The following is a 14,328-nucleotide window of genomic DNA, read 5'->3' on the forward strand; positions in this document are numbered from 1 at the left end:
ATGTCTACAGATGCTAGTAAAGCTATGCTGAGCATGGAACCCACAATTATCATACCCAATGAAGCCCCGCTATATCCCAAGTAGGGAGTAAAGATCACAAAGTGATGACCCAGGAATTAAAATTATATGTAGTAGGTAATGTGGCTACAGATTATTGTTAACCAACTTAACAATAATTTTTTATCAAAGTAGTATAACTATGGGAAAGTAGACACTTAGCCCAGAAATGTTAGCATCGTCCAAATATTTTAGAACTCCCTTTTTATTACTTCTTATGTTCAACTTTTTGGCCATACTAAAAAAACAAATCAAAAATAAAAGTTCCTTAAAATAAAAAATAAAAAAATAAAAGTTCTTGACAAAATCAAAATTAATATATAAAATGTCAATATTCTGACAAAGGTGAAGAAAAAAAGACTTCAAGGTTTTCCAATCCAGTATTTTAAAGCAACCTTCCTGGCAAGGTAACAGAGATGTCCAGAGTGTAGTAGTCTGTAGCTAACCAACCCCTGAGATGATCTCTTTTCTCAAATTCACCAAGACTTTCCAGGCAAAATCTTGTTGATCTGAAGTATCTGTCAATTTGTGAGTCAACCCTCAATTGAAGCTTTGAAACATCCCTTTCCTCCAAGAGGCAGACAGCAAAAAGAGGCACTAGAAGAAGTAAAAGAGCCATAGAAAACAACTACAAACAGCATAAATGGGCCAAGAAAAGGAAAGGAAAAGTGGGTTAGAGCTCTCTGCAATTGTGAATCTAGCTAGACTTCTGGAAAGAAATGGCTACAAACAGCCAATAACCTGTTTTGGGCTATTTGAGCTCATTTTTCAGTGCATGAATTCCCCTTTACTTAAAGCAGTATTTTAATACAATAAATTTATGCCTTAAAACCTTCTCTGAAGAATTAAAAAAAAAAAAAAAGCACCCTTCCCTCAGCCTTCACTTAAGGATACATATTACCATTCCTAGGAACTTCCTTCCCATGACACAGTCAGCGGACTAGCTGGGTGGGCTCCATTCCCTCCAGGAGTACCACTGCTCACTATATGACACCATGGTGTGACTCTGGAGAGATGCAACCCAGAAAACCAATAAATGTTTGAAAGAGTCGTATTCCTATTCCAACTTCTACAGCCAGCAAGCTTCCCATTCAAGGTCATACAGCTCTATATAACCTCATCCTATCCACTTTAAAATTCCAGTTATCCTTCTGGCACCATCTTATGAACCCTCACTACACTGATGTCTCTGTTAGGATGAGCCCCTCAGGCTTCTAGCTTCTCTGCTTATGGAAAGTTCAAACACAGTTACTGTAGATCTTGCAACACAATATTTCATGCAAGAACATCAACATGAGTACTGTGTTCATAATAACATACATTCATCGAGTACTTTCTGGTTTATTAAGCATTTTAGCCTCATTTTGGTTTTTATTTTAGGTACCTCAGGGTATAAGGCTAGGCAGTAATTTTAAGCACATTCTTCTCAAGCAGCGAGGAAAGTGAGGCTCAGCAAGATGGAGGTCCCATATTAAGAAGACCCTGTCCTGGATTTATCCTTATTAAGTCCTACCTCATTCTTCAGGAGACACAGGGCAGAATACTGTTGAGTCTCAGAGCACAGAGAAGAAACGGTTTCTGACCAAGACTCCCAGCAACAAACTACTCAATGTTCCAAGATGATGCAAAATGTGGCAGGGAACATGAACTCTCTCCTTCCTTCCAACTACAAGCTGAAAATGATACTGAATGCATGATATCCGCTACTATGGACTCACCTCTGCTGCCTATATGTTGACTCATGAAAGGATTCATCCTTTGAGGTATGACAAGCATGATACCATCAAGAGCACTCTTGTGAAAAATACCAAATGCTGCTTCCTGAAAGTAAGCCCAATATGACATACTTGGAGCTACATCCCTGACCTGGTGTGACTAAAACAGAATTTCAATGCCACTCACATGTCTTACACCTTATTTCTTTCCGTTTGGTTGTACCCCTTCCTAGATAGGAATGAATTCAATCTTTGTGTTAACTTCAGCCAGAAATGTGGAAGTAATTTATCTCCTTAAGATAATAAAGACACTCCGCTTTGTAGAAAAGGGTGAGAAAATCTACCATTCTACAAAATTATTTTTTTTTAATTTTTATTTATTTATGATAGTCACAGAGAGAGAGAGAGAGAGGCAGAGACATAGGCAGAGGGAGAAGCAGGCTCCATGCACCGGGAGCCTGATGTGGGATTCGATCCCGGGTCTCCAGGATCGCGCCCTGGGCCAAAGACAAGCGCCAAACCGCTGCGCCACCCAGGGATCCCTCTACAAAATTATTTAATCTTTGCCTCTTTCAAAAAGCAGGCAGAAAAGTAAAAATCCTAATCACAAAGTATTGCTAGCTCAAAGCGTACAGACGATGAATGAATGTTTTAAAGCAAAGTGGACACGGGCCAGGCACAGGACAGGGGTCAGTTTCTAGACCCAGGTCATTCCCTAACTAGCTGTCACAGGGCCGTTGAGATGTGGAGCTCTCGCAAGTAATAGATTGAATCCTAACCCTGACACTAACTAGCTATGAGACCGTGAGCAAATTTCTTAACCATTCCAGTCTCAATTTTCTCCCCTGTAAAACAGGAAGAATGATATAAAGATTAAAAAAGATAACACAGGTCAAGTAATTAGCATAGCACTTGGGCCAAAGTTAGCACACAGTAAATTCTACTACCCTTGTCCATGCTCTGCATGAACTGGGCAGGAAACTGTACCTCTCCAAGATTCAGTTTACTTATCTGTAAAATGAGGGTGAGAGTAAATGACTCCGAGACTCTAAACTAGAAAGGAAAATAACTAAGTAAAGGTTGTGGATTCCTCATCAGTGCTTTGGAGAATGGCCCCCTCCGCAAACCTTTAACATGCACCTCTCCAATCTGCCTAATACATGTCAGTCCATGCTCAGTCAGAGTGTCTCCACAAATCTTGCAGGCAGTGCAGCTAATATATCTTAGTATGGAATGAAAATCCACAGATAGAGTTTTGCCCATCAGGCTGGAAATGGTCAGTGGGTCTGAGACACAAGAAGAAATCCAAAGAGATGACACTGCATATACCCAAAGAAACCAAGATCAGTCATTTAAGCTAATAAAATAACGTGCTTAGATTATAAATTGCTTCTTTCTCCCCCAACTCTTGTAACAGTGAGTGCATTTTTTTTCTAGCTACCCTTCCCAGACCTAGGATAAGCCCCTTAGGCTTCTAGTTTCTCTGACTATAGGAAGTTAAAACACTAATTGCTGTATATCCTAGAACACTTCACATTTAATAAAGAAAATCACCAAGAGTGGCTAAATTGCCTATGTTGCAATATGCATATGTGTATGCATATTTATGCATATGCATAAACATTGCATATGTTTATTAGTACTTTTTGGTCTATAAAGCATTTTGGCCTCATTTTGATCTTTAAGGATGTAAGGCCACAGCTAAAGCCATTCATCTGAACAGATAAGGAAAAAAAAACTAAATATATCACGTTGTTAAACAGACTACCATTAGCCATGGTTTATTTCAGGTTAGTTTTTTTTTTTTTTCTTTTGTTATGCTTTATAACCTTTAAGCTTCATTTTCAGGATTTCACCCTACTCTCAGGTTAAAACACAAACAAAACCAAAAAGTTTCATATCCACTCTACTTTCATTATTACAAGTCTTGGTCTTTCTCTACTTCCCTCCTGCTTTTCTCATGCAATAAATACACATGATGTTACTTTGACTCCAACATCCTTAAGTTGTTGGCTTCACTCATTCATTCAAATACAGAGCGTCTTCAGGGTAAAAGGCACTTAGGTTACAACAGCAAACAAAAATGTTCTATTGAAATTTACATAGTAGTAGATAAAAATAGTTATTATATATGTATATACTTACAATGTATATTACAGATGATTTCTAAGAAAGAAACAGTATTTCAGAGAATGTATACTAGAACTGCTGATGAGGTAACAGGAGAGATGTTAAAGGAGGTGGTGAGGAAGGCCTCACTGAAAAGAAGGAGGCATGAACCAAGACTGTAAGCAGTCAAGAGAGTTAGCCAAGAGGAAACAAAGAAAAATATTCCAGGCAAAGGGACAGAACAAAGTCCTTGGGGTGAAAGCATGTCAGGTGTATTCAAGGAACAGCACTGAAGGATGGATGCCAGTGTACCCAGAGTGAGCTAACGAGTTGAGTGAAGAAAGCAGGCAGCTCACACAGAGCTCTGAAGTCCATTGTAATGACTCCATCCATGGTAAAAGTCCATTGTAAAGCTTTTACTTGGTATGAAATAAGGAGTCACTGCAGTTTTACAGCAGAGGAGTCACATGTTAAAAGTTTTTAAAAGGATCTCTCCATGGCTGCTATGCTGAGAACAGACTGTAGTGGGCAAAGGTAGAAGCAGGGAGATCAGTTAGGTGGCTTAGCTCAGATGAGCAGCAGGAGAGGTTTAAGTGGTTAGATTCTGGATGTAATTTGAAGGTTGAGAGCCATTCTTTCCTAGCAGATTGGATACAGGATGATGGAGAAACTGGGTTGTCAGAGAGAACAGCTGATCTACACAGAATGAAACTGCCGGCAATTATTGTGAGGCAAACTAGATGTTACAGGCATTCTCTCCTGATTCACTTAGTCTCAATTAACCTTAAATTCTCTTTTAAGTCCACCCCTTTTTCTCTCCTACAGAAATAATCTAATCGGGGAAGACCAGTCTATTGAAGACAGAGGTTTCTTTTCAGAGAAACTGTGGCTAAGACTGCAAAGACACACACTTTACCCTAGAAAGCAACCCCAGGACTAATTAATGTTTGATAGCTAATCAAGCAACAATGGGAAGTTTCTTTTTTTTTTTTTTTTTGAGCATTGTTTTTTTTTTAATTGTTTTTTAAATTAATTTTTATTGGTGTTCAATTTACCAACATACAGAGAAACACCCAGTGCTCATCCCGTCAAGTGTCCACCTCAGTGCCCGTCACCCATTCCCCTCCAACACCCGCCCTCCTCCCCTTCCACCACCCCTAGTTTGTTTCCCCGAGTTAGGAGTCTTTATGTTCTGTCTCCCTTCCTGATATTTCCCAACATTTCTTTTCCCTTCCTTTATATTCCCTTTCACTATTATTTATATTCCCCAAATGAATGAGAACATACACTGTTTGTCCTCCGATTGACTTACTGCACTCAGCATAATACCCTCCAGTTCCATCCACGTTGAAGCAAATGGTGGGTATTTGTCGTTTCTAATTGCTGAGTAATATTCCATTGTATACATAAACCACATCTTCTTTATCCATTCATCTTTCGATGGACACTGAGGCTCCTTCCACAGTTTGGCTATTGTGGCCATTGCTGATAGAAACATCGGGGTGGAAGTTTCTATATGTCAATTACTGACCGTATGACTTTGGGCAAGTCATTTCTCCTCTCTCTGCCTCACTTTTTGTCTTAAAGAAAGGACAATATTATCCATAGGGTTATTGTGAATACTAACAAGCAGAGCAGCATCTGGCACAGAGCAAACAATATCTAAGGGCTACAAGCATTACTACCACTGTCGTTAAGTCTTTTTGTTATTTCTCAATCCCAGAATAATTTTATAAGAAATACCTAGGGAGTTAGTTGATGAGTCTCATATACATTTCCAAAAACATGAATTACCTAACACCACAAAGTACTTTGTACTTTGAGTACAAAGACAGGACAAGTTGCTGGTAGGTGTCACAGAAACCTAACTGCCCTAACTGCCCTGACTCAGTCACTGAAACACTATAGGACAAATATTACCCATTGTGTTTTGAGCAGGGAAAACATAAATTCAAACCTTATGCCTCTGTGATTTTAAGAAACTGACCTATCACAGAAGCCCCATGAACTCCTCTGAATCTTCAATTCTATCTGAGATGTCTTTAGGAATAAAGATGGTACTTGAGCACTTCAGTTGTTATATACTAGAATAAAGAATGCTTCAGTAGTAGTTTTTAAATGTTTACTAATCACCTATCAATATAATTCAGAAGTCAAAATCTATACCAATATGCTATTTCTATATGCTATTTAACTTAAATCTGTTGTTCTCTTCTCCCAGCTTGATACTGAATGAATTTCTATGGAAAATGTCCTTGAACAACAGACTTATCCAACCAGGGATTCTCAATCCTACCTATATCTTCGAATTACCTGGAGAGCTTTAAACATACTAACACCAAGGCCTAGATTTCTGGTGTAATTGAAACCAGTGTTGAGAAACATATTATAGGTAAATCCTAGAAGTATTATTTATTGAATTTGGCAGAGAAAATATCGTTTAGATAGTAGATTAGGGGATGCCTGTGTGGCTCAGTGGTTGAGCATCTGCCTTTGGCTCGGGCATGATGGCAGGGTCCTGGGATGGAGTCCCACATTGGGTTCCATGCAGGGAGCCTGCTTCTCCCTCTGCCTATGTCTCTGCCTCTCTCTGTCTCCCATGAATGAATGAGTAGATAAATAAATAAATGTGAATTAGTATTTCGGTTCAAACTAACATCATCAGGGCAGCCCGGGTGGCTCAGCAGTTTAGCAGCGCCTTCAGCCCAGGGCGTGATCCTGGAGACCCGGGATCGAGTAGCGCGTCGGGCTCCCGGTGCATGGAGCCTGCTTCTCCCTCTGCCTGTGTCTCTGCCTCTCTCTCTCTCTTTCTCCTCTCTGTGTATTCTCATGAATAAATCAATACAATCTTTTTTAAAAAATAAATAAATAAACTAACATCATCATATGAACTAAATTCTGGAGCAAGAAGACAGTACAAGCTTAGATTAGAAATCTTTTTAACATGCCCGAGAGTGTCTTAAACTATCCTGAAATTCCAAAACCAGATTTGGTGGTCTTCTGAAGTTTTCTCAAAACTACTTGAGACCAAATCTTAGATTTCTTACAAATGAAAGAACACATAATACTATTCTCTTTTTGTCTAGCAAAATCCTTCTAAGACGTAGTGCCAAATACCTGGTCATAATTACTTTTTTCCTCTCATTTCCTTACTATAGTCAGTAATAGCATGCAGCTTGGCTCTAAGAAATATACATCTTCCTGTATTTTTTAAATTTGTATTTAAAACATAAAGCTTCCTCCTAATATTAGTGCACAGCATGGAGAAATTATTTCCAAATGTTTTTTGCCTGTCAGTGTTGTATAAGACTCGGTAATGGCTTTCTATAATAAACTCCTGTATTCATTCATTCCTTTAAAATATAATACTTATTAAAATCGGTACTATATACTACACATTTCTTTCAACTGCTTGGACCATACCAATCATCAAGACAGTCCAGACTTTAACACCCTTCTAGATGACTTTAAGTGCATTAATTTAAAGTATAACTGTAGTTCAAAGACATCTAAAGAGTAGGTTGAGATAATGGAAATCTATTATAACTACACCAGAATTATCACATGGAACCCTAATTTGCTAAGTGCCTACTATAAACCAGATGTTACATTAGTGCCTTTAAGATACAGTACTCCTTTAATAAAGTTGCTGTCCTGCAGAGATGACATCACTATTTAGAAAAAATTAAAAGAGGCCAAACAATGAGAAAATCCTTTCCTTTAGCAGAGTTTAAATTTGGTTTTCCATACTAGAGGGAATTCTCCATTGTAAAGCTGCCTTCTAATAGAGTTGTGTCAATTCATTCAGACGAGAAATTTTTCATCTTAGTTGAACTACACCAACTGTATGAAGATTTGGGGGTTAAAAAAAGAAAATCACGTTGCATTAAGAATATATTTGCAAGTTCACATTTTAAGTTGAAAATTATGTAAATTCAAGCATGATGCATAAACTACCTATCCATGATAAGCCAGGTAGCTTAAGGATAAACTAGTACTAAGGAATATGCTGTGGAACCAATAATATGAATGAATACACATCACCAGGTGCAGCGGTCAGTCCTTTATCCTCCCTTACAGACACTGGTCCACCCATCACTCTGCTCAATCAGAAACCCACAGGGCAGGGTTCCGCGCCAGGCAGACCCCGGGTGACAACCCAGAGCTGTCTCCAAACCGTTTGATGACAACTGAGTTTGTTGTGTGTGTGTTTCAAGTATTCAGGTGAATCTAGTTCACTCCAATCCTGCACATACCTCCCGCCAGCCACAAAAAGAAAAAAAAAAAATAAGTTTTTAACGGAAATAAGGAACTGCCCGACGGGGTCCATGTGTAAGTTTCCGGGGGAAGCCGGGGCACGCCAACCCTGTTCTCCCAGCTCTAGGGAGACGGATTCCCAGCAGGGATTCACTCATTTCCGCCAAGTAGCATCCAATCCCTCCGCCTCCGAGAGGACGAGCGAGACGAACCGGGCGCGCGGGGCCCGCAAGCTCCCGGCCGCCCCCGCCCAGCACGGGCCGCCCCCGCCCCGCCCCGCCCCCCGCCCCCCGCGCTCCCCCGGGCCGCCCCCCCCCCCGGGCCGCGCTCCTCCCCGCCGCGCGCTCGGGGTCCCGGGACCAGGCTGCGGACCGAGGGCAGAGGCCGGCGGGGCTCACCGTCGATGTTCTCCCGGTCGCTGATGTGCTGCAGGTTGCAGCCCGTGTCCTCGCGGCTCAGGTCCGTGTCGGGCCGGTAGGACTCCAGCCGCGAGTGCGCGTTCCTGCGGAGCTTGGGGCTGGACGACACGCAGCACGACGTGGTGTTCCCCATCGTCGGCGGCCCCCGGCTGCGGCGCCTCTCGCCTTCCTCCCGGGCCCGGGGCGCGGGGCGCGGGGCGCGGGCGGGGGCGTGCAGGGGGCGGAAGCGGCGGCCGGCCCCGGGTCAGCGGCGGCGGCGGCGGCGGGTCCTCGCCATGGGCGGCGGCGGCGGCGGCGGCGGCTGCGGCGACGAGCGGCGGCTCCGGCTCCCCCCTGCCTCGCTGCGCGCCCGCCCAGGTCCGCGGGCCTGTCCGCGGCGGAGGGCGCTCGGGTCCGCGCGACTGCGGCCGCCGAGCCCAGCTCACCCCGCCGCGGCCATGGCGGGCGGCGCCGCGCAGGCCGCCTCACCCCCCGCGCTTCCCGGTCGGCGCCCGGGTCCCCGGCGGCGGCGGCCTGCGAACAGCTTCCGGTTCAAGCGACGGAGACGCGGGTTCGACAGGGCGGCGGGGCCGGCGGGCGGGCGGCGGGACGGCCTCGGGCCGGGCGCGGGGAGCGGGGGAGCGGGGGAGCCGGGAGGCGGGGAGCCGGGGAGCCCCGCGCGGCGAGCGAGGATGCTCGCCCCCGCCCCCGCCCCCTACGGCGGCGCCCGCCCCGCCCCGCCCCGCCGCCGCCCCTTCCCTCTGCCCTGGAAGCAGATGGGCGGCCGAGGAGGCGGCGCGCCGAGTGCGAGCCGGGGTCGGGGCCGCCCTCAGCCAGGCGGGCGCGGGGGCCGCAGACCCCGCCGGTGGGAGCTCCGCGTGTCGGCGGCCTCCGCCTCCGCCTCCGCCTCCGCCTCCCCCGAGCCCCCCACCCGGACCAGAAGTGCGCGGCGCCTGCTCCGCCCTGGGCCGGGCCGGGTCCCCGGGTCCCCGGGTCCCCGAGTCCGCGGAGGGGCGGGGCGGGGCACGGAGCGGGAGGAGGGGCTGGGGGCCGCGGGGGGGACGGGGACGGGGGCCGCGGGGGGGACGGGGACGGGGGCCGCGGGGGGACGGGGACGGGGGCCGCGGGGGGGACGGGGACGGGGGCCGCGGCGGGGCGGGGAGAGGCTGGGGCCGCGGGCGCCGTCTCGCACACGGCGGGAAAGGGATTGTCTTGTCTTGTCCTGTTCTGTTTTAAGCATCTAAAAGGAAACGGGACCCGGATTGGGGATTTCTCGCTTCTGTTTCGAGTCTTGCCGGGACTTGCTGCGGACCTTGCTTCAGAGGGCGAGTCAACCTCGGGGGTCCCGGGCGACACTACCGTCGAGTTCGTCGGAAGTGACTGTGGAGACGCCGCCGCCGCCGCCCTTGCCCTCCAGGGCCGCTGGGTGTGTCCCGCGGAGACCGGCGCCACCTGAGCGTGTGAGCTGCGGTCACGGGACGCGGCGGGACGTGCCTGGCCCACGGTGGGCGGGCTCCATGCCCTCCCAGCACCCCACAGGGACCTCCTCAAGGTGCAGAATGATCTTCCCATTCTTTCCAAATAGTGAGCAAGTCAGGGGAGACTCGGGGGAAAAACGGCTGTGGACACAAACAATACGGTGCGACCCTTCATTTATATCTGGGGATACTTGAAGCCCAAAAAGATGAAGTGCTCGGTTTGCCCAGGGTCCCAGCACAAGTTAGTGATAGATGCAAGCACTGAAAGGGAAGAAAAGGGCTGGGGAAACTAATACATCATCAGCAACGTGTGGACTTCTTACCTGGGGCTTTATAAATACGTATTTCGTTTAATTCTGGATATCTAGCCCTTTTTACAACCTGTACTCTCTCTGCCACGCAGTCATGTGTATACGTTTATTAGCCAATAATCAAAAGAGCCTCATGCTCTCCAGTGGATTAATGCCATTTGTTGCAATAAGTGGCGGATGTCCTTGGAAAATAAATGGCAGCGAAGTACTGATGTTGACAAGATGGGAAAGGGAGTTCCAAAGAATTGCAGCCCTGAAAAGGTGGATAAATATCAACAAAACAAAATAATGCTCCTTATTAAGGTGGCTCTGATCTTCTTGCTTCCCAGGAAAGTGATAGGGACATAACTGCAAGTCACGGAATGTGAATATTCACATTTCCAGGGCTACAGCGTGCGGATAAGATGGATGAAAATTGGGACAGGGGTTATCATATTGTCTGTTCTGATTGCTGGTTTGTGATTGGGGCACTATAAGCACCCAGATACTGAACCATAGGTGTATGGCATATCCACTCAGGCATATTAAATAATTTTCATTTAATTGTGGAATTTATAATGTTTTATCAATGATACGGTTTGAAAAGTTTAAGAGGAAAGGCAGAGTAGCTGTCTGCAAGCTTCCTGTGCTGGCGGCTCACTGGGCAGTGTTAACAAAAAAGAGCATCTCGAGGTGAAGGAAGACAGGACCGGGGGTCAGGGTAGCCACAGACTTGCCAAGGTGTGGATGGCCATTGGTCTACAAGGGCTTTTCCATCCCCCACCGTCCTCATCCCCTCTTCCACATTCCTGCTGTGTTCCCTGTTGGACTTACTCAGAAGTCTTGACTTTTAGTGTATAGGCCCAGGACTACTATTAAAGCCTTATCAGTGACTCACGTGAGTGCTACCCCCTTTTGCCCTTCCCCTTGGCCCACACACATGCGCACTTCAGACTGCTCCAGGCAAAGATACCTCCCCTTTGAAACACAGTGATGCTTTGGAGAGGTTGCAGAAGCAAAGCAATTCCAAGACACTAATGAAATATATCATTTATTGAACACCTGCTGAGAGTCATGCTCCGTAATAAGTATTTTTTACATCTAAGCCTATGCTGTTTCCCACATTTTACAAATAAAGACACTTTAATTCTGATAATTAAACCTAAGATCAGAGTACTGAGAAAAGGCCTAAGTGGGTATATGAACCTTGGTTCTAACTGCAAAGTCCATAAGTTCCCCTCTCAGCTATATCTACCCCAATACCTCCTGCCCCCATGTCCAAGTATCACTGAGCAAGAAGCGAGCAAAGAAACGGGTTAGAATAATGAGAGAAGAAATCTGCAAAAGTTATGAGTGGAAGAGATTCTGGAAAAGAGACTCTAGTTTTACTTCTCCTTTTTTATTCTCTCTGAAGGAAGCTAGCAGTGACTGCTTAGGACTAGTTCTAGACTTCAAGAAGAAAAGGGATCATTATTTCTGTGGGCCTCCCTCTTAACCAGAGTAAATAGACAGGCAAGAAGGTTGAAGAGAAGCATATGCAGAAATAACATGTGTGTTTAGCCACAGTACCTTTAACATTGCATCACTTAGGAATCTAAATGCAAGAACACTTCCTCAGTAAAGTAAATCTAGCCCAGGATTGAAGCCAGAGGAGGAGAGGGAGGGTGAGCACTACAACCCAAGAACCCATCCTCAAATCATTCAGCCTTTTGAGAAAACATCAACCTGTATATACTTGTAACCCACTCTGCTCTTTAAGCAGAAAGAATAATTTGTATATTTTTTTTCCTTCATCTTTCTCTATAATCACTATTTAAGATTTTGATCATTATGAAGAGGTCAGTATGGAACTTGGGTGAACTACCTAAGTCATTGCTCTCCAATTTTTTTTTTTTTTTTTTTTAGCAGTGGTAGCTTTTTTCTTTTTTTAATTTCAGTGCAACCACAATATTTAAAACATGATCAATATTAGTATTAACCTATAAGATCTACTTATAAGAAATAAACTATTGAGAATAAGCTATCTTAATTGAATCAGATCATAATTATAGTCTTACTTCAGTCCCACTTATATCCCTGAAATATGAATCAGTCATTTGCACAATGCCCTGAATCACCCCCTAGAATACAGAAAACACAGAGCCAAGTTAACCAGGGCCTGGACTTTTGGTCAAAAGAAGAAAAATAGTCTTGGGGGGGGGGGGGGGCCTTCTCAGAGTATATCTGCCCTTTCCTTATCACCTGGTAACCAGTTTCTTGTGTTACTTAACATTTGTAAGGCAGGTATGAAAAAACCAAGATTCTGTCTGTTGTACCACCAGCGCTCCCCTGTCACCCTCACTCTCCAGTGACCTCCCCTCCAGATAAAGGCCTCCATCTAGTACTTGAAGGTGGGGAGTCCTCTGTGTGACCTGCTCTTGAGGAGGTATTTACTTTGATAGCCACTTGACCTTGACCAGTGTAAGTGATTCACTTATTGATAAAACATTTCTTGGGATGCCTGGGTGGCTCAGTGGATGAGCATCTGCCTTCAGTTGAGGGTGTGATCCCGGGGTCCAGGATTGAGTCCCACATTGGGCTCCTTGCAGGGAGCCTGCTTCTCCCTCTGCCTGTGTCTCTGCCTCTCTCTCTCTCTCTCTCTCTCTTTCTCTCTCTCTCTCTCTCTCTGTGTCTCATGAATAAATAAAATCTTTAAAAAAAAATTATTCACAGTGTACTGAGCCTGGCACCTTAGGGATACAAAAATGGATAAGATTTCATTCTCACCCCTCATTATCTGATATGGTAAACAGTCCAAAGATCAGGTGTAGAATATGATCATAGTCACTTAGTGGTAAAATCTGAAGACCTCCAAAACTGCAACTCTAACTAAAAACGATTCTTGCCTGTGGATGCATCTAACTAAAAACGATTCTTGCCTGTGGATGCATCTTTCTCCTATGGAAGATTTATTCTTATGAATAAAACCCGGATATTGGCAGAATGAAAATTTCCACAGGCAATTAAAGATGGATAGGAATTTTTAAACAAGTCCCTTGGACTAGAGTAACTGCCAGGAACAATGTGTTAAGCAGGATTCTGAGGTCATTCCAGCCAACAGGGAAAAATGCTGCCATAAGGAAAGGAGGAGGAGGAGGAGATAGTACTTGTGCCACATACATATTTCCTATCCATGAGTAAAACCTTTGTTTATGGAACAAATAATAAAGCCAGGGACAGCCATAGTCTCTGGGTTTCTGGGCAAAGGCCCACTTGGAAACTGATTCATCTGTCCCCAGGCTAACCAGCCTAAGAAGTCTAATCTCTCTCTTGTCATTGCCAAGCTCTACCTACTTACTTCATCCCTCCATGCTCACCAAAAATAGAAATAGTAAAAGTATGGGTGGTCTCAGAACTAGAATATACTTTTGATAAGGCGAATCCCAGCGTCTCACAGGGCCAGACTGTGAAAGGCTATTTTCTACCCAGTGTCTTCATCTTCCTTTTTTTGGACCCCTGCATTTTGTGAGAACCAGCAGTATGCCCACCTCGACATTAACAGCTGGCCATGTAACTAAGTTTGGCCAATGATAATATGAGTGGAATCTTACAGGAAAGCTCTCTGAAGGTATCTCCTCTTCTCTGCTTCTTGGAATGTGGACATGATAGCTGGAATTCTGCACTCTGGAATACCAGCTGACTTTGAGGATGAAAGCCAGGATATATCCCTATATGCTTATTTTACATGAAAGAAATAAACTATGTTGTGTAGGTCACTATTATTTTAAATTCCTAAGTAATATGCAGCCAAATCTGATCCTAATTTGGCAAGGGTTTAATACTATCCTTTAATAGAGTGTTATGTCTCTGTGTCAGCAATTTTCACTGATTAGCTTCCAGATAATGGGGACTCTGACCTAGAACTGTGCGGTCATCTTATATACTTGGCTTCACATAGTAAAAGCCAGGTTGGAATGGGAAAATGCAGTAGATGGGCTCTAGAGTCAAGGTAGGAATTTGTTGCAAAAAGAAGTTGTTCCTCCAA

At 44.9% G+C, this 14,328-nt stretch overlaps 1 protein-coding gene across 5 annotated transcripts in view; it reads right to left on the reverse strand.

The window, feature by feature from the left end:
- Positions 1–8,821, reverse strand: part of CCNY (cyclin Y) — a 235,079-nt gene extending 226,258 nt beyond the window's left edge. The window contains exon 1 of one of the 5 annotated variants that reach the window (XM_026000812.2): positions 8,537–8,821. In XM_026000812.2, coding sequence (XP_025856597.1) covers positions 8,537–8,690 — 154 coding nt within the window. In that variant the 5' untranslated portion in view covers positions 8,691–8,821. Of the gene's footprint in view, positions 1–8,510 lie in introns of all 5 variants that reach the window. The other 4 variants (XM_072749172.1, XM_072749173.1, XM_072749177.1 and 1 more) reach the window with 4 other exon arrangements.
- Between the last annotated feature and the right edge of the window lie 5,507 nt (positions 8,822–14,328).

Source organism: Vulpes vulpes, chromosome 2 (assembly GCF_048418805.1).
Source record: "Vulpes vulpes isolate BD-2025 chromosome 2, VulVul3, whole genome shotgun sequence".
NCBI lineage: Eukaryota > Metazoa > Chordata > Mammalia > Carnivora > Canidae > Vulpes > Vulpes vulpes.